At 33.5% G+C, this 19461-nt stretch overlaps 1 protein-coding gene across 1 annotated transcript; it reads right to left on the bottom strand.

Moving 5' to 3' along the window:
- Positions 1 to 1410: 1410 nt before the first annotated feature.
- Positions 1411 to 9705, bottom strand: LOC139867207 (ABC transporter G family member 35-like). The gene is made up of 15 exons (XM_071855539.1): positions 9273 to 9705; positions 8365 to 8574; positions 8044 to 8288; positions 7793 to 7923; positions 7006 to 7398; positions 5946 to 6544; positions 5592 to 5862; positions 5084 to 5237; positions 4812 to 5002; positions 4378 to 4710; positions 3452 to 3960; positions 2900 to 3127; positions 2635 to 2806; positions 2272 to 2526; positions 1411 to 1832 (listed from the first exon to the last, which is right to left on the bottom strand). Exons 1-15 carry the CDS (start codon positions 9665 to 9667, stop codon positions 1560 to 1562), a joined length of 4359 nt encoding a protein of 1452 aa, XP_071711640.1. The 5' UTR covers positions 9668 to 9705; the 3' UTR covers positions 1411 to 1559.
- Positions 9706 to 19461: the final 9756 nt, after the last annotated feature.

Consider the following 19461-nt stretch of genomic DNA (forward strand, 5'->3'; position numbering starts at 1 on the left):
AAGATTTGTTTGGTTATACAGATGCAGATTATTTATCTGATCTACATAAAGCTAAATCTCAAACTGGATATGTATTCCTAAATGGAGGCACCGCAATATCATGACGTTCTCAAAACAAACACTTGTTGCAACATCATCAAATCATGCCGAAGTGATTGCATTACATGAAGCTACTCGGGAATGATTTTAGTTAAGATCAATGATACAAATCATTATTGATTCTTATGGACTAGAACGCTATAAAAGCCCAACAACTATCTATGAAGATAATACAGCTTACATAGTACAAATGAAAGAAGAGTATCAAAAATGACAGAACAAAACATAAATGCTGACGAGGCGCTAAAGCTATAAACGGTCTTAACGGTCATAAGTTTGATGGAAAAGAATGGTATATTGGTAAGGCTCAGAAAAAGACTGAAAGGGAATAGGAATTGAAACAACAGTTTGAGCAAACCATGAAGTAGACTGTAGACAAATCACAAGGGTCAAACTTGTACATAAAAGATTTAGATGATACAGTTTCAGATGAAAACCTCAGATTCTTCTCATATACTCAAGATCTCGTAAAAGACAACCAGATTAAAATGAGATACGTTCAATCAACAACTCTGCTGATCTTTATACCAAAGCACTGTCAATCGCTGTTTTCAAAACATACGTTCACAATATTGGCATGAGGCAAGTTCAAAAGATGTGACGACTCAGCGTTGTCTACTTGAGGGGGAGTCCACTCTATGCTGCACTCTTTTTCTCTTAGCTAAAGTTTTATCCCACTGGGTTTTCTTTAGCAAGATTTTTAATGAGGCAGTATTAATTGCTCTTTAAAAAAAATTACCATCCAAGGGGAGTGTTGTAAATTTAGTAGTTAAATATGGATGGTAATTAGTCAAATATGGATAGTAAAATTTGTACTATATATATGTGCATAATGTAAGTTACAAAAACACACATATACATTAAATACATCACACCTCTTCAACCTCTTTCTCTCCTATATTTTCTACAATACATCTCTCTTTTATTGGTTCTTTCAATTTGAATATATTGAACCAGGCCACTAAAGTTAGTTATAAGCCTACTGAAATATAACAGGTACAAGATTATTAAAACATAATTTCTGTTGTTGCATGATTGAGAGTTGACTCTCATTGGTCCATTGGCCAATGGCTACAGCTTAACCACTAGTTGCAGGTCGAGCCCACACCAGCTTTCCTGATTTTATGGGTGTATGGGTGAGATTTCCACTTAAGTTTTTGATAAATTCAAGTAACTAATGCATAATTATTTGTATTGTATAAATCAAAATGTGGATATATCAGCAATACCCCATAAGTGAAATAATATGATCAAATGGAACCCACAAATAATAAGTTTCAGATTTAGAACAAGAAACAATTAAAGTTTTAATTCAGAAAACTACAAAAGTTTAAATGTATAAATACAATACAAACCCGAAGGTGTTTGAAATTAAAAAAGTGAACAAGATGGAAAAAAGTTTTACTTCAACATCAAAAATTTATAGACACATTACACACATGAGTACATGCTTTCTTCTCTTATCTCATTTGGAAGTTCAAAGTCCTTAAGAAAAAGGAGTAGAGGATGGCGAAGAACGCGCAAAAACCAACAAGAACTGCAGCAACGGGACCCATGAAATCCAATTCAAAACCATAGTAGTCTTTGATGTACGCTATCATCGTCGGGTTAGGTGACATCCCAGGCACCAAGATCTCGTGGTTAGCATCATGATATTGAGATACAATGCATCCGTATACGGTCCATGCCATTGGGCAGATCCAGTAGTACCAAATCCACCACCCCGGAATTTTCTGAAATTTAAAAATATGTCACAACTCGAGCTTCTAAAATATGTAGTATAATGATGAGGAAAGAATGACGTGTCGCCAAGGTTGCAAAAATCACTACTCGGGCAGTACTCAGTCGGGACTTATTAGGGAGTACTCGGCAACTCAGGAGTACTAAGATGTTGACCAAGTTTGACTTTGACCGATTTTAACTAATTTTGACTAATTCTATGAGTAATCCCGAGTTTTGGTCGTGTTTTGATCGATTTTCCGGGTAAAACCAAGTTTTGTACTCGCCGACAGTGTTGTAAAAACCGAGTAATAATACTGAGTTATGCAACCCTGTGTGTGGTGCTAATAGTACGTGGGACCAACGTGGAACTTTGCACATCTTTCATACACAATGGTAATAATGATTTTTGTTAATAATTTAAATTTGAAGAAAAAGGAGAAGAAGACTTACGGGTCGCGGGATATAAAATCCGGAGAAGATATTGAAGAGAAGGTAGAACCCGGCTGCGAAAATGGCTGCTATTTGATCATTTGGTGTGAGCGAGACAGTCAACATTCCGAAGTACGTGAAGTAAAGGAACGAAAAGAAGTTGATAAAAAATGCCCAGAAGAATTTAGCCGCTGTCCATTCGAACGAAACCATGGTGTACACAATCGCAGTGTAATACACACATTGAAGCAATACATATGGTATCTCTACAAACACCTGAAAGAATAAAGATTGTTTAAATTCATTGTCTGAAAATGTATCAAACATTATCTAATTTTTATAGTTAAAATTTGTAATGGTACAAAATTATGTTGAAAGTGTGACCTGTGCCATGGCGTATGGTAGTGATGAGTACATCCCGGCGGCTCTTTCACGATAGAAGACGGTTCGTTCTGTTGCAACAACGGGCTGCACTGTTTGGGCATTGTTAATACCAACGAAAAATACAGCAGCATACATGGCTCCGATGACTGTGCTTATATCATTGTTTGTAGACCTAAGATCGTTAAATCAATAATACATTAGAAAACCAGCTTTTGAATGAACGAATGCGAGTCTATAAACAATAAAACAGTAGAGAGAGACTTACTTTTTGTTACCAATCTTCCAAAAGATTGTCCCAACCACAACTGCACAAAGCAAGGTGAAGCAGAAACGCACGAGGTTATAATCGGGATTTCTCCAGTAACTCCACCACATCTTCCACAAGCAAGATGTAAATTGACCCCACGTCGATTGAGCATATTGTGTTTCGAAGTGAAGATCGGTGGCCCCCGCAGGTGGTACGCTTAACTCCTTCACCAACGCCTTGTTCCTTCTGTTATTCAAATTCACATTATTTATTTATTATCAGTTGACAAATTACTTATGTATACCTGGCAAACAGGTCATGGGTCGGTTTAGGTAACCAGTCAGAACGGTTTTGGATTGAAATAGGTCATGGGTCAAACATGTCAGATTTTTAAACGAGTCTAAATGGGTCAGGTTAGGTAACGGGTCGAAATGGGTCATGGGTCTAAATGGGTCATGGACCTAATTTCTCTCAACCCGAAATCTTGACCCAATTGACCCAAATTTAACCCGTCGTTGGCCAGGTATAAGCTCATGTAATAACTAACTGGTAACAATGTAGAGTACTTACTGATGCATAGTTGATGAACTGAAAATCTCGGCGAAATCGACACCTAACCGCATCTCTGCAGCTCCGGAACTGACTTCAAGCATCCATGTAGCCGGATTGTATTTTTCAGGTATTTTAGGAACACCGTCAACTGCTTGAAAGTAATCGATGATCGATTGAGAATGCCGTCCTAAAGGTCCTGAATAGATAACTTGTCCTCCTCTTTTCAATAACAATAATTCATCAAATGATTCGAAGATATCAATGCTAGGTTGATGAATGGTGCAAACAACGGTTCGTCCTGTGTCAACAGTGTTTCTGACAGCCCTCATAACGATAGCAGCTGCTCGTGCATCGAGCCCGGAAGTTGGTTCATCCATGAAAATGATTGAAGGATTGGCGACGAGCTCGACTGCAATCGTTAGACGTTTTCTTTGTTCGGTTGATAAACCGGTAACTCCTGGTAGTCCCACTATTGCATCCTTGATATTGTCGAGTTCCACTAACTCCATCACTTCACTCACAAAAGTCTGAATTCATACAAATGGGATCAACATTAGATAAATTTGAATGTTAATGGTATAAGTGTATGCTTGGTAAAATTAGCTGGTAGCTTGTAGCTGCCAGCTCTTAGCTGGGGGAGCTGGTACTGTTAGCTTTTTAGATGTATTTAGATGTTTTCTGGGTAGCTGAACTGTTTAAAAAAAAGGTAAAATGACAAAAGCAAAGAGCTTTTTCTCAAACGCAAGTTCTAGTAGCTTTTAGCTTATAGCCTTTTCCCTTCGTATAAATGTTTCAAGCTCTTTAACCAAACGAAGTTATTTATTAAATACGAGCTTTTTCATAAAAGATAGCATCTCCAAAAAGCTCCTTACCAAACATACCCTAAGTATACTATTTAAGAATATATATTCATTAATGTACGATTTGTATTGTGATTTTGTTACCATTTTTTCTTCCTTGCTAACTTCTTTAGCGAGACGAAGGAAAGCGGAGTAGATCAAAGATTCATGGATAGTGATTGTGGGAGAATGGATATCGGTTTGTTCACAATAACCCGAAACTCTTGCGAACGTTTCTTGTTTCTTTGGAAAACCAGATATTCTAATATCTCCTTCAATATAACCGCCCGTTTTTCTTCCTGCTAAAACATCCATCAACGTCGTTTTACCAGCTCCACTAACTCCCATCAATGCTGTTAAAACCCCAGGCCTAAAAGCACCAGTTACATCACGAAGCAACTGCAACCTATTTTCCGTCACACCTTGTTCCCTCATTTCCTGTTTAATCGTCACAAATCAACATACAATCATTCAATTTCAACCTCATGTTAATAATTATTTTAAAATGTTCACATAATGATATGAAGTAAGGAACGTACACTAGGCATATCGACGTAATAGTTCATGTCATCGAATGACATGGCAAGTGGAGTAAATGGAAGGACCATTCCCTTTTTGGATACACCGTTTGCATCGGGCTTGTGGCTTATCTGTTTCATTTCTTCAGCACCATGACCTTCCTTGGCTGAAGCTTCTTCCTTTGAGATAATTGCTTGTGGTTTTCCAGGGGCTAGTTAAATTAAATTAACAAAAGAAAAGGTTAATTACAGCTATATAATTACATTAATGAGATTACGCCACCGGAAATTACCTTCTAAATATGCAAGAGCAACTGTGAACAATACGTTGAAGAGAAGCGCAAAACCAAGAAGAGCACCGGCACCGATCCAGTACGAGCTTTCTGAAGTTGGGATGTCCAAGTTTTTGAGCACTGCGAATCCCAAGTTGGTTGAATTGTCCGAACTCTGCGAAAATGTAGAATATATTTAATTTCGTCATAATAGTTTTTTGTTAATTAAGTTCTAAAAGTTTCCCAATTCTGTTCAGGTAACGCGGGAGGGCGAGTAATCCAACCTCATACTGTATTGTACGCAGCCCATCAGGATTACTCCCTGGCTGTTTCCAACCCTTCTCTGGCCACCACAAGATCTCCCTGGCTGTTTCCAACCCTTCTCTGGCCACCACAAGATTCGAACCTGAGACCTTTTGCAAGGATGTCAGGCCCCAACCAGTGGGCTACTTTGTGATGGTTAAAGTTTTTTTTTTTTGTTCTACCCCATAATTGATAAGAGTATTTTTTTTAAGAAATAGTGACTTACTCTTTTGCCGGTCCATCTAGAATCGAGGAACTCGTTGATGGTAATGGCTTTGAAGATATAAGACAAGGGAGATAGCCAATAAGCCCATTCCCACCAGTTTGGAATTTGAGTTTTCGGTAAAATGAAACCACCCAACAAAAATATAAGCAGAAGTACAACAGATCCACCCGTATTCGCAATGTTCATCGTCTTACAAACTCCAGCAATCAACCTAAACAGTCCTGCTGCAACGTTCTGGATCAAAAACACCAACAATAGATGCTTGAAGAATCTGTAAAACAAACATATTTCGTTAGCGTACAGAGTAATAATAAAAATAAAATAAAACAAAATAAAAATATAAAAAATAGTTACCTGCTAGCATCAGGTGCAAGATCAACACCCCAGTATAGAATAACAGTCCAAATGATACTCTCGATTACCGATATCGGAATACGAAGCAAAAAGGCAGGGAGTGTAAACGCCCACGCGGGGTGAAACATCAGGTCCCGTTGCTTGTAAACAACAGGAAGCCTCATGACAGTAAACGAAAGATCAGCAAGCCCATTAAACATGTTAATAAGCATACTGTTAAGTAGTGCTCCTACGTACAAAGCCCCGTCTATTTCATTCCGCACGTGCATTTTGGTCCGAATAAACAAAGTTGTGCAAACGAACGATAAAAAGGAGATTTGAATAGACTTGAAAACGTATATGAAAGCGTTTCGCTTCATTAGTAGTATTTCCTTATCCCATGAGGCCTTAAGTAGTTCCATTTTCGGTACTAAAAATTTTTTGAACACTAGCGCAGCTTTGTGACTTTGGGCCTTGTCGTATGGAACCGCCAACTCGTTTTGCATCTTTTCGCCGACGTGGAAACTCTTGAACCGTTGAGAAAACTCGCTCACTGGGATATATCTATATGGTCTGCTTCTGTCTACCCAATACTGCTCTTGGTCCTTTTTAGACGTAACCTATTATCGCAATACAAAAGTTAATTAATTTTTAATTTAATTGAGAGTATATTTTACTAATAGTCCTTGTGGTTTACATGAAATTACATCAACCGTCCTTATCTTTCAAAAATTACAACAGCCATCCTTGTGGTGTTAATAAAATTACACCAATCATCGTTATCTTTTGAAACTACATTGATCGTCATATAAAAGTGTACGTTGATAGTCCATGATTTATTTGAAAAATCAGGGACTATCAATGTAATTTTTAAAAGATAAGGACGATTGGTGTAATTTCCTGAAAACCAGAGGGACTATTGCTAGCTGTAATTTACAAATGTTAAGAACGTTGGTGTAATTTCATGTAAACCACAGTTATTTTGGGGAAATTTACCTCTTGCATAATCAGATATAAGAGTGTTATTCATAATTTACTCTAAATATAAGTGTTATGCATAATCAGATAAAGATATTCATACCTCTTGCAAGAAATCAGCAGTTCCCTTTCTCTCGGGGCACTTGAAACCGCAACTCTCAAAGAAGTCGACAATGTGCTCTCGTGGACCTTGATACACAATTTGGCCCTCAGATAATAAGACGATATCATCGAAAAGGTCAAACGTCTCAGGAGCAGGTTGTAGTAGGGACATAAAGACCGTTGACTCAGTGAGGTGCGAAATTTGTTGCATGCACTTCACGATCTGAAACGTAGTGGAACTGTCCAGACCTGTTGATATTTCATCCATAAACAGCGTTTTTGCGGGTCCTACAAGCATCTCTCCTGTGGTGACTCGCTTCTTTTGTCCTCCAGAGATACCACGCCTCATTTGATCTCCGACAAATGTGTCACGACAAATGTCCAGCCCCAATATCTGTTTTCATTTAACATAAACAAATAGATATATTAATATTTAGAAGCAGTGTTGCATAACTCGGAATTACTCAACGAGTACTTAGTTTTTGTAGCTCGGGAGTACTTGGCAAGTACTCGGTCAAACTTGGTCAAACTCAGTCAACCTCGGTCAAACTCAGTCAAACTTGGTCAAACCTCGGGATTACTCGGAAAATGGTCAAAACTCGGGTTTACTCGGAAAATCAGTCAAAATTGGTCAAAACTCGGTCAAAATTGGTCAAAGTCAAACTTAGTCAACTTCCGAGTACTCCCCGAGCACTCCACGAGTTGCCGACTACTACCCGCGTAGCGATTTTTGAAACCTTGATTAGAAGACTCAAGATATAATTTTTTCTTAAGCTAGTCCAACTTACTCTGAGAGTGTAGTAAGTAATCAAACTGCTTTCATCTCCTTCAATAGCGGTTGCCTTCATGAAAAGATCGACTTCAGCTTCCGGAAAAATCCCCGCTTCCTTTTCTCTTCTTGCAAGCTCCGTTAACATTTCTACATTCCATCGTTCGGTTATAAACTCACAATCTATATATATTCTAATTTTCACATTTATTACAAATAAGTGACTTTTCGAAAAGAAAAAAAATTAAAAAAAAATGTTCGTTAGGTTACCTAAACGAGAGCCAACCCCTTGGCATCTTGCTGCGAAATCTAGAGTTTCCTTAACGGTCATTTCTCCTACGTGGATATCGTTTTGACTGATGTACGCCGATGTCCTCCGAGGCTCAAATTCAGTCAACTTATGACCGTTGTAAGTTATCTCTCCGTCAACCTTTAAATTCGGATCCAGTCTTCCAGCCAAAGCCAACAGTAGCGTCGTCTTACCAGAAGACGGTGGGCCCAACAGCAGTGTCATCCTGTAACATTTAACATATTTTAATTTACAATTTCTTTTTTCGTAACATTTGACACAGATTTTTAAGATATACGAACCTTCCTGGTTTGATAATTCCGGAAGCATCTTTAAGAATGCGAAGTTTCGCTTTCTCAGAGAAACTGATACCGATTGAAGCTAAAAGTGATTCAACGATATTTCTTGCTGTATTAGTCAAAGTTGGAAGTGCTCTGTCTCCAACATGACAATCAGCTTCAATCGACAAATTCTTATACCGAATTTCTACCGTTGGAAGCGTGATTCCAACCCTGTAACCATTTCAATAATACAAATAATACTGTTCATTAGTAATTAAGCGTTGACTTAAAAAAGTCTCGATGTTGACTTTACTTGTTCATTAATTTCAACCGAAACTTAGATCAGTAGCTAGTCGACTTTCAAACTCTCTGTTTATGTAACATAATCCCAAAACTTACTCTAATCATGTACTACCTATTTATCGATAATTAATGACGCGTTGACTAAATTAATCTCAAAGTTGACTTTTTTTGTTCATAACGACTTAAACTAATACGTATCAACTTATAATACAATCTTAACGTTCATCTAATCTGTCAATAATTTCATCCTAAACTGTCATTATGAACAAATACGATAACAATAAGTATTAATATTAATATACAAATAATAACAATAACAACGCATCATTATTCTTACATAAAGATGATAAAATCAATAAATTCATCTACATACATCTTAAAAATGCTAGTATAAATTAGTCATTACTTTTAAGAATTCATATGAAGTATAAAAAAAATATTTGCTGCTCTGCATGTTCAACTGTAAATTTACAGCATCCATTTCCTACTTTTATTTGAAATTTACGTTAAGATGCATTACGGAGTATTTTTTTTTTTTTTTTAATTTGTTCGTACTGAACTGCTAACATATTATATTATATATGATATATGAATATTAATTTGAATGAATTAAGAAGAAAACTTACTTATCAACACGATCTCTAAACTTCCTTAAAAAAATTTCATTATCTTCTTCAGCAACTTTAAAAATCTTATCAATAAAACTCTGACGAGCATGTGGATCAAGTTCACGAACATCAAGTAACATCTGTTCAGTAGGTACCTCCTGTTGATCGGCCGGAATATAAGATTTAAAAATTGTAGTTCGTAACCGATTATAAGTCGGCAACTTCTCTAACGCCGCCCATCGTAACGCCTCTTCATCTTCCATCGAATGACGACTACTCCGGCCGTCGTGACTCGCTCCGCCGCCGGTCGCAAACACATCTTCCATGCGCCAACTTCCGGCAGCTCGGCTCAAACTTTTACTAATACTTCTTCCGATACTTTGACTCATACTCATTTTCACACCTTCCTCCATGTTTGTGTTTCTGTTAATTTCCCCCTTTTTTAGGGTTCTAATTTACTCACATACATGTATATAAAAATTGTTATAGATCTAGTGATGTATATATACATGGAAGTGTATTTGTAATAAACAAATATATTTTCAACTAATGGAGTACTCTGTAATATTGAAAGTGGGACCAAGGTTTATTAGAAAAGTGTAAAAGTGGGACCGGTTGATTACTTGTTGATATTTGTCAAAGAAATGTGAATTACAAGTGAAACTGCTGAAGGTACAAGTAACGTAATGCGTAACCATTGTTTATTTGTTTTTAATAATTAAATATGATTTATGTTGGTGTAACAGCAAGGTTTATTCCTGGTCAAACTTGATGTGCGTGAACATGACCGTTTACTCTAGGCTTCCATTTTCCTGCGTCCGGTTATTGCTTATTAACCGATATATATATTTTTTTAATTTTATTACCTTTTCCTTTTGGAATGATTTTTTGAGATTGAAGACATAAATGAAAGTACGGAGTAATATATACTACGATAGAAGATTAGTGAATTGTGAAAGTGATAAGTTTTAATTTTGTTATATGAGTAAGATATAGCACTAATTTTAATCTAATTCTTTTAATATACTTTTTATTTATATTAATTATGATACATAAACGGAATCACGTGTTAATATTCTACCTTTTTTTAAATTGTTTTTTATTTTATTTTTATTTTGAAATTAAATTTATTTTATTTTTCTGAATTTTTTTTTTAAAATTAATATTTTACCTTAACAAATAACAAGTACTCCATAATTATCATTATCACTTCTTGTAGTAAATAAAGACTCACAAAAAAAAAATTAAAGACACAAAAAAATCCTTCCCGCATTTACGAGCTTTGCACTTTTAAACATTGAAAGCAAGGATTCAAACGTGTGATGAGGTAAGGGTTCAGTACAAGTTCTAGAAGATTACGTCAGCTAATTCGTAAGAGATATGAACACATGTATATGATGCAATATATTTATAAATACTTTTTCTTAAATGAATTGGTTATAGCTAAGACTGTAAATAACAATGTGCCTGGGTCGAGTAAAGCCGCTCGTTTTGCTCAAGTGGAAGGTAACCTATTAAACAGTGATTTTAAGAAAAAAAAGCGAATCTAGCATCGAAGAAGTTTTTTTCACGCACGGTTTAATCGCAATGGGGAATTTAAGTAATAAGGTGTGGGGTCTAAGAGTGCTTTCAACGGTGAAGTCTTCGGAGTCGCCCAGCAGGGCGTCGATGGCAGCAAAACGCCAGACCATCCGCCCTGCATTTCGCCCTTTTCCATTTCCTTTTCAATCATATTAGAGAACGGAACAATGGAAACACTTTATATTTTTAAAATATTTTTATTACACAATAATTAACTAAAATTATTACGAGTCCTAATTTATTTAAGAAAATATGTCATTGTTAGTAGTGTTTAGTCATGAGTTAGTCCTGAAAAAGAAGTGCTGATGTGACACTGATGTGGTAGCTAGTTCTGAGGAGAAAGTATGTTACCATTGAGAGCACTCGAGTCCCACTAGTTTAGATAATTTTGCATACAAAATATTAATCAAATGATATAAGACACTATTAAAAACTTAAAGATATGTCTCCATATATTTTTAAAATTAATTGCTTTTATGATGTAAACAATCATGTTTTGAAAAACAAATTATACAAAGTACCATTTAGACAGTATAGAAGTCATTTGAATTTTGACTCTAGAATCGTCACCGTGAACGTTGGCAGCTCATCAAACTAGTCTTCACCCTTCAGCTTCGGCGTATGTGCTCGTTGATCTTGTCTCTTTGTTGTACTAGCTAAGCGTTTATTTTGGTTGGTTGTAGTTTAGCCTTTAGTTTTAGCTCTTTTCTCCCGCTTTGTTTTGACTTTCTTTGATTAATTTTTTTTTTCTTTTTTTCTTTGATTAAGTTAGTTTGTTTGTTTGTTTGGGCATTTGGTTTGCGGCTTTGTAGTCTCTTGCTTTTTCGATCGCAGTTGAGTCTTTGTGTCGTTTCTTTGTTTGGTTCTTTCATACTCGGATGACAGTTCCCTCTTAATTATATAAGTTCGTTTTTTAGCCTGGAAAAAAAATAACAAAAGTTAAAAAGAATTATGACACTCTTTAACGAAAGTAACGCCCTTAATGAGACGTCACTTTTGACATTCAAGAAGCGTTAGTCAAGCAAATGATGGAAAAATCAAATTTCATACTCAATCAGATTTTGACACATCATTTTTACATTATTAATTTGCAAGTTATTTTTTTACACAACTTTTAATCATATTTTGTCACATAACTTAAAACTTAAAAAAAAAAAAAAAAAAAAATTTGGCATTCCCCAATATATAATCAAAAACTTACATTGTCACATCAAATTCAAAAACTTCGGAAAAACCTTAAATTTGTATGCATGTTACAATCACGATATGGGCGGTTTAACCGGAAAACGGATACACATTTTGCTAGATAGGTGATTTTTTTATATTTTTTTTTTTGGAGAAAAACAAGCACTTATATAAAAGGAATCATTCAACGAAACGATGAAGGTCCAAAACAAATATTCTATAAAGTAAACTAAGCTAAGCGATGTAACATCGTATTTGTTTTTTAAAATACACAGCGGAAGCAATAAAGCAACTATTTGTAGCACCCCGTTTTTCTAAACATGACGCTTGTGGCGTCCTACAGAGTCCAAGAATGAGTATTTGATAGTTTGGACGTATTTACTTGACCACGTTTGACTTTGGGATGTTTTAAAAGTGAAATTGGAGTACATCAGGTAAACTGTCGAGTTTGAAAGGGGTTTGTCGCGTCCTGGTGTGTCGCGATCCGTGACAGACAGGGCCAAAACGCGACAACTTCTGATACATGACTTCTGTCCATTTATCGCGTTTGGTTTATGTGTATCGCGTCCTGGTGTCGCGAAACGTGACGTAGTGTCGCGAAAAGCGACAAATGTCGCTGTAATGACAATTTTAGCCATTTTAAATGGCATCTTTTGGGGGTGTTATAGTTTTTTCACTAGTGGACGGTTTATAGAGCTTAAAAGCTGATGGAAGCTTATCCTAACCTCATTAAACATTTCTCCATCCATCCACATTCATTTTAGAGAGAGAGATAGAGTGTTAGTGAGATAAAGCTCACTTTGGGAAAGAAGAAGAAGGAATCTTGACCGAGTCCAAGTTTTAAAGTTGTTCCCTACGCCTCTAGCTACGTTGTGATAGTGTTGGTAAGTCTTAACTTCGAGTTTTGAGTTTTAATTGATTTATGGCTAGGGTTTGTTCCATTTGAGACTTGTAAGACCCATTTGAGGGTTAAATGGGTAAGTTTGGGTTAGATTGATGAAAGGAAACCCTAATGGTTATAATCTAGGATTTGGTCATGAATTTGGTGTTTGTAAGTGTTAATTTTGTTGATTAAAACACTAGTACACTTGTAAATGATGAAAGATTTGTTAATGGGTTAAGTTTGACAGAAATTTGTAAGTCTAAGTGTTAAAATGGGTCAAATGGGCAATTGTTAACCTAGTTGGGTAAGAAGGGTATGAAATACCCATAATTTGTGTTATTTGGTGTTAGTAGATGTGACGATCGCTTCAAATTCATATGGATGAACACGTCATTCATCGATTTTATTGCGAGGTATTTGACCTCTATATGATACGTTTTGTAAATATTGCATTCTTTTGAAAAGACACACGATAAATGAATATTTAAATCAAAGGTTTTCGACATCTGATGATTTCTACATATAGACAATCACCGTAATATAATAGTTTATAATAGTACTTCCGTTGACAATGCAGTAAAAATAAGATACATGGTGATGATTTGGTGAATGCAACGTTTCCTTGAAAAATATGCCATGTAAGACTCCATGCACATAGCTTGTCTAACATATAAGCAAACAGTGGAAGACTTCTAGGGAACCTGAGAATAAACATGCTAACAAGTGCCAACACAAAGGTTGGTGAGTTCATAGTTTTAATGTTTTTCATAATCTGTACATAAAGGTGGATCACAAGATTTCAGTTGTTTCATCCAGAAACGTTTATCAAAATATTCTACAAGATTGAGCACCCTGGTAACTAAGCTTTAACGTTATAATAAGTACCCCTGTTTTAACATACATGCAACCAACATGTACAATACACGCAAACCAACATGTACTAAACTCAAATAGAATACGTCTGTTTAATAGTTCAGGCCAGGGTTTCTAAACATGGAACAGACGGGGATGTCAATGAAAGGACCCGTTCATATACATTATAAACGATTCACAATAGTTGATTACATTGCGAGGTATTTGACCTCTATATTATACATTTTACAAACATTGCATTCGTTTTTAAAAGACAATCTTTCTTTACATCGAAAATTGACAGGCATGCATACCATTTCATAATATCCACTATCCAACTATAAATTGATTTAATAATAATCTTTGATGAACTCAATGACTCGAATGCAACGTTCTTCGAAATATGCTATGAAAGACTCCAAGTAATATCTTTAAAATGAGCAAATGCACAGCGGAAGATTTCTTTAACACCTGAGAATAAACATGCTTTAAAGTGTCAACCAAAAGGTTGGTGAGTTCATTAGTTTATCATAATCATTTATTTCCATCATTTTAATAGACCACAAGAATCTCATTTCCAGTTCTCATAAATATACGTCCCATGCATAGAGACAAAAATAATCATTCATATGGTGAACACCTGGTAACCGACATTAACTAGATACATATAAGAATATCCCCTATCATTCCGGGATCCTCCTTCGGACATGATATAAATTTCGAAGTACTAAAGCATCCGGTACTTTGGATGGGGTTTGTTAGGCCCAATAGATCTATCTTTAGGATTCGCGTCAATTAGGGTGTCTGTTCCCTAATTCTTAGATTACCAGACTTTAATAAAAAGGGGCATATTCGATTTCGATAATTCAACCATAGAATGTAGTTTCAATTACTTGTGTCTATTTCGTCAAACATTTATAAAAGCGCATGTATTCTCAGTCCCAAAAATATAAAGGGTAAAAAGGCAAATGAAACTCACCATACTGTATTTCATAGTAAAAATACATATAACGTCATTGAACAAGTGCAAGGTTGGCCTCGGATTCACGAACCTAAATTAATTATATATAATTATGTGTTGGTCAATATTTGTCTAACAAATTAGGTCAAGTCATAGTGTACCACAATCCTAATGCTCGAGACTAATATGCAAAAGTCAACAAAAGTAAATTTGACTCAAAATAATTTCCAAAAATCTATACATGATTAATATATAGTTTAAATATCGTCGTTTTATATTTTTAAATATTTTTAAAAGATTTATTAGAGTAATAATATAATTTATTTATTAATAGATAAAATTCTATATTAAATTTATGTAATAAAATATACTTTTATATATATTAAGTAATAAAATTTATAGGGTTCATTTAATATCATAAAGATAATATGATAGGTATTATTAAAGTAAGTTATTACACGTAGTAAAATATGTTTGTATCACATATTTATTTGATAAAATAATATCTATAATGATAGTAAGTAAAAGTTGTATTATTTTGTAATAATAATTATTATTATAAAAATATCAATATTTATAATTACTAAGATGACATTATGATAAAACGATAATTCTAATTATGATAACTTTAATATTTACGATAATTTTTAATATTATCTTTAAAATAATAATTCTATTTAAAATAATAATAATAATGATATTTTATAGTAACAATGACACTTCTATTAAAATGATAATTTTTATTAAAATGATAGTTTTAATACTAACGATACTTTTAATAATAATAGTAATGATAAAAATAATAAGAACGATAATTTTATCTAAATCAATATCTTATAATATTTTAATTTCATCATGATACTCTTACTCATTATTTCCTAATCGTTTCGTTTAATAGCTTTTAATCGTCTTTTATATCGTGTTCATAATAATGATAATAATAGTAATCAAAATAATTAGGTGTTACAAATATTTGTTTTAATTACACTAATATTAATAATGATAGTTACTATAACATTATTAACGATAATACTAATAATTATCTTAATGATAATACAGTAATAATAATAATAACAATAACCATTTTTAAATAATGATATATATATTAATAATGATAATAATAATACTAATACTAATAATAATAATAATAATAATAATAATAATAATAATAATAATAATAATAATAATAATAATAATAATAATAATAATAATTGGATAATAATAATAATACTAATTATAACTTTAACGATAATAACGATAGTAATAATAATAAAAAAATAACAATTTTTAATGATAAATCCCTTTTATTGATAAAGATAATAATAATGATAATAATAAGATAAAACTAGAACGACGATAAAAACGACGATAATAATAATCATTTTTAATAAAAATATCGAAAATTCAATTGATTATAACTTCTAATCCGTTCATCGAAACCATTCGATATCTAAAGGAAAAGTTCTTAATTTTTCGCTAGCTTTCCAAGGACATGCATATCTTATACCTTATCTCAACCGCAAGTGTAACTAATTCAATATTCAACCTAACTTGTCTAAGGGCAATATCAAAAGTACAAGCATGAATAATCCTAAATACTCGAGCAGTAGTCAGGGATACACTATTAGTATGTAAAAGTTAAATTATGAGTACTCACGTATCAATATTGAGATTCAATATTGCAGGAAAGGTACGTAGATGCAACGGAAATGATAAACACTATATTGACCTCACGAGCATACCCATGAACCATACTCAATCACCTCCATAGCTATAACCCATAATTTCCTTAATCATATCCTACTCGAAAAACAATTTCGAAATCACTCGGACAGTACTCCGTCGTAATATTTTATGTATACTAATAATATCTTGAAATAATACGGAGTAAATATATATATGTAAATCAATTGAGAGAGTTTAGAGAAAAATATTTTCAAGTTTCTATGAAATAATGAAACCTATTGAATTCTATTTATAATAGATTTTTGAATTATTAAAGTGAATTATTAAAGTATGAATTATTAAAGTGAATTATTAAAGTATGAATTATTAAAGTGAATTATTAAAGTATGAATTATTAAAGTGAATTATTAAAGTTAAAGTAAAGTAAAAATAAAGTAAAGGTAAAGTTTAAGTATAGTAAAAGTATAAAACTATGTACGTATAATACGCGTATAAATATATATAATATTAATTTAAATCGTTATATATATTTAATAAAATAAAATATAAATATCGTTATCTTTATCATACTAGTTAAGTAATGAGTTGTCAAAAGTGGTTCTAGATATTTATAAAAGTTATATACGTTTTAATAATAAAGTTCTTTTTAAACTGAAAACGTTTTTGTACATTTGAAACTAAATAGATCAATCGAGTCTTTATGAGATTCAATCTTCCACTATCCTTTGTCTAGTTCTCAATGATTGACAATTTGTTCTTATTTATAAATCACTTTATCATTTTCCGAATATTGTTAAAATGGAAAGATTTCTCAAATCAACGTGGGCCTTTCAACAGAGACTTGTAATCATAATTCAATATATCTGATAATTCAATCATTTGATCTTATCTTCTAATTCCATTGATAAACATTTTGAAACAGATACAATCATATAAAGTATTTAATCTAATATTTTGTTTACGTTTCAAGTTATAATATATATACACATATACATATATAATCATATTTGTTTAATGGTTCGTGAATCGTTGGAACTTGGTCGAGGTTGAATGAATGTATGAACATAGTTTAAAATTCTTTCAATTTAACTTAACAAATATTGCTTATCGTGTCGGAAACATATAAAGATTAAAGTTTAAATTTGGTTGGAAATTTCCGGGTTGTCACAGTACCTACCCGTTAAAGAAATTTCATCCCGAAATTTGAGTGAAAAGGTCGTGAATGATAATAAGTATTTTTCATGATGCATACGGGCTGAAAATTAGAGTTTTATCATCAGCGAATAATTTGGATAAACAATCCATTTATATGAAGAGTACAAATGAAGCTAACATAGAAGAGTGAAATGAGTAAGTGTAGATTCATCTTATCATTTGACGTAGATATGATTGATTCCCAGATTTCAAGGGATTTGAAGAAAATCTTCTTAATAAGATTTGACTCTCCGGTAATCAAGGGAATTAGGATCCGCTTAAATGTGATCGTCCATTTTAATTGTTCTGTAGGAGATTTTCTTATAAATTCACCTCCTTCGTTTTCTTACAACTCACACCTTCTGTTGATGCATTTTATATAACTCCCTTGACATCTACCCACGTCCATTGCAGGTACAACAGTTTACAGGCCACCATGATTGCTCATTATTATCCTATCCGTGTTTGTATGTGGTTACAGGAACTGCAGGAATGAGATTTAGATGTTTGACTATGTTAGAATTAGTCAGACGTACGAGTGAAGCCTCACTAGTACGGCTGACAGGCTCATACGCATGGTCGATGCTGAGCTAAGTCACAATTACAACCTAAATGAGAAGACACGAGTGAGTGATCACCCGTATGGCTGATGAAGCCAACTCGTACGTGTGATGAATGAATCGTATGGGTGAGTCAACAGCAGGGGTATATAAAGTCTTATATTCTTCATTTTAGGTTAAGCCTCTCATTTGTTACACACACTCAGATCTAGTGAGCTCCTCCGATTCTCTCTCTGTCCAAATCACCCAGGTGGTGAATAATAGCTCTAGGTGTTGATCTAATCACACTTGATTTAGTTGTGGTTTGACTAAATTAATCAAAAAAAAAACTTAACCTATTCACTAGAGGGTTTGATTCACTTATTCCGCCATTGTGTGAGTTAAATCTGTTGATTTCTAAGTTCCTAGTCATGTTTCATCACCTTCTATTCTTTCCCCCTCAACTCATATTTTAAAGTATTCATCAATATGCTCCATCCAGTTCTGATTCTCGATATACTTCTAACTTTCATATCGGTCATTCTTCTTTTTCATCTACCGTCGGAAGAATCTATTTACTTCTACTATACTCTTGGGTTTATAGTGTTTCTAGTTCTCCCGTGTCTTTATATTGCTATATGCATCGATATATATGGTTTATAATTTCTGGTTTGTCGTTGGGATTTATATGTTCCCTTATATTTCAAAGTCTCTGCTTCTGTCTTCTATAATCATTATCATTCACAGTTAATACTCTCTTTTATTTGCTGCAATTTATACCCCAATTTCTATTTCGGAGTTTTGTCCTTTCGTTTCTTCTTCTTGTGATTAAGCATCGCTTGTAATGGTCCAGAATTCACAGATATGAATTTCGGAATGAACATTGTTAATGTTCTAGGAAGGAAATTGTGATGGCACGATCTTGATTTGTCAAATTACTAGAATACCTTGGAAAATGCCGAATCATCAAGAAATATTTTCTTGATATTTTAGAGGTTAAATAGAATACAAGAGTCGTATAACATGGCACATGATGATGTTATGATCTGTGAATCATCACGTTCCATTTAGAAACTCAGCATGACTTACTGTAATATAATCACATTGATCAAGTGTCATTATATTATACTAATTCATGCTTCAGTTCCCAACATTACTTCAAAATATTCCTATTTTAAACTTGAATGTTTCAGAATTTAGAAACTAAAATAGTTTCTTTTATGATGTAATACAGATAGCGCGAAGAGGTAAATGATTTCAAATAAGAAAAATTAAGAAAATATCTTCAGAAATATGGAGGATATTTATAATGAAAGATATGATGAT

This window comes from Rutidosis leptorrhynchoides, chromosome 9 (assembly GCF_046630445.1).
Source record: "Rutidosis leptorrhynchoides isolate AG116_Rl617_1_P2 chromosome 9, CSIRO_AGI_Rlap_v1, whole genome shotgun sequence".
Taxonomy (NCBI): Eukaryota; Viridiplantae; Streptophyta; class Magnoliopsida; order Asterales; family Asteraceae; genus Rutidosis; species Rutidosis leptorrhynchoides.

Excerpts from the sequence above, each read along its gene's own strand:
- LOC139867207 (XM_071855539.1), bottom strand. The coding sequence starts at position 9,667 with ATGGAGGAAGGTGTGAAAATGAGTATGAGTCAAAGTATCGGAAGAAGT. Across the intron at positions 6,545-7,005 it reads CTGCTGATTTCTTGCAAGAG|GTTACGTCTAAAAAGGACCA; the intron begins GTATGAATATCT and ends TTGCGATAATAG. Across the intron at positions 3,961-4,377 it reads TTAGCAAGGAAGAAAAAATG|ACTTTTGTGAGTGAAGTGAT; the intron begins GTAACAAAATCA and ends GTATGAATTCAG.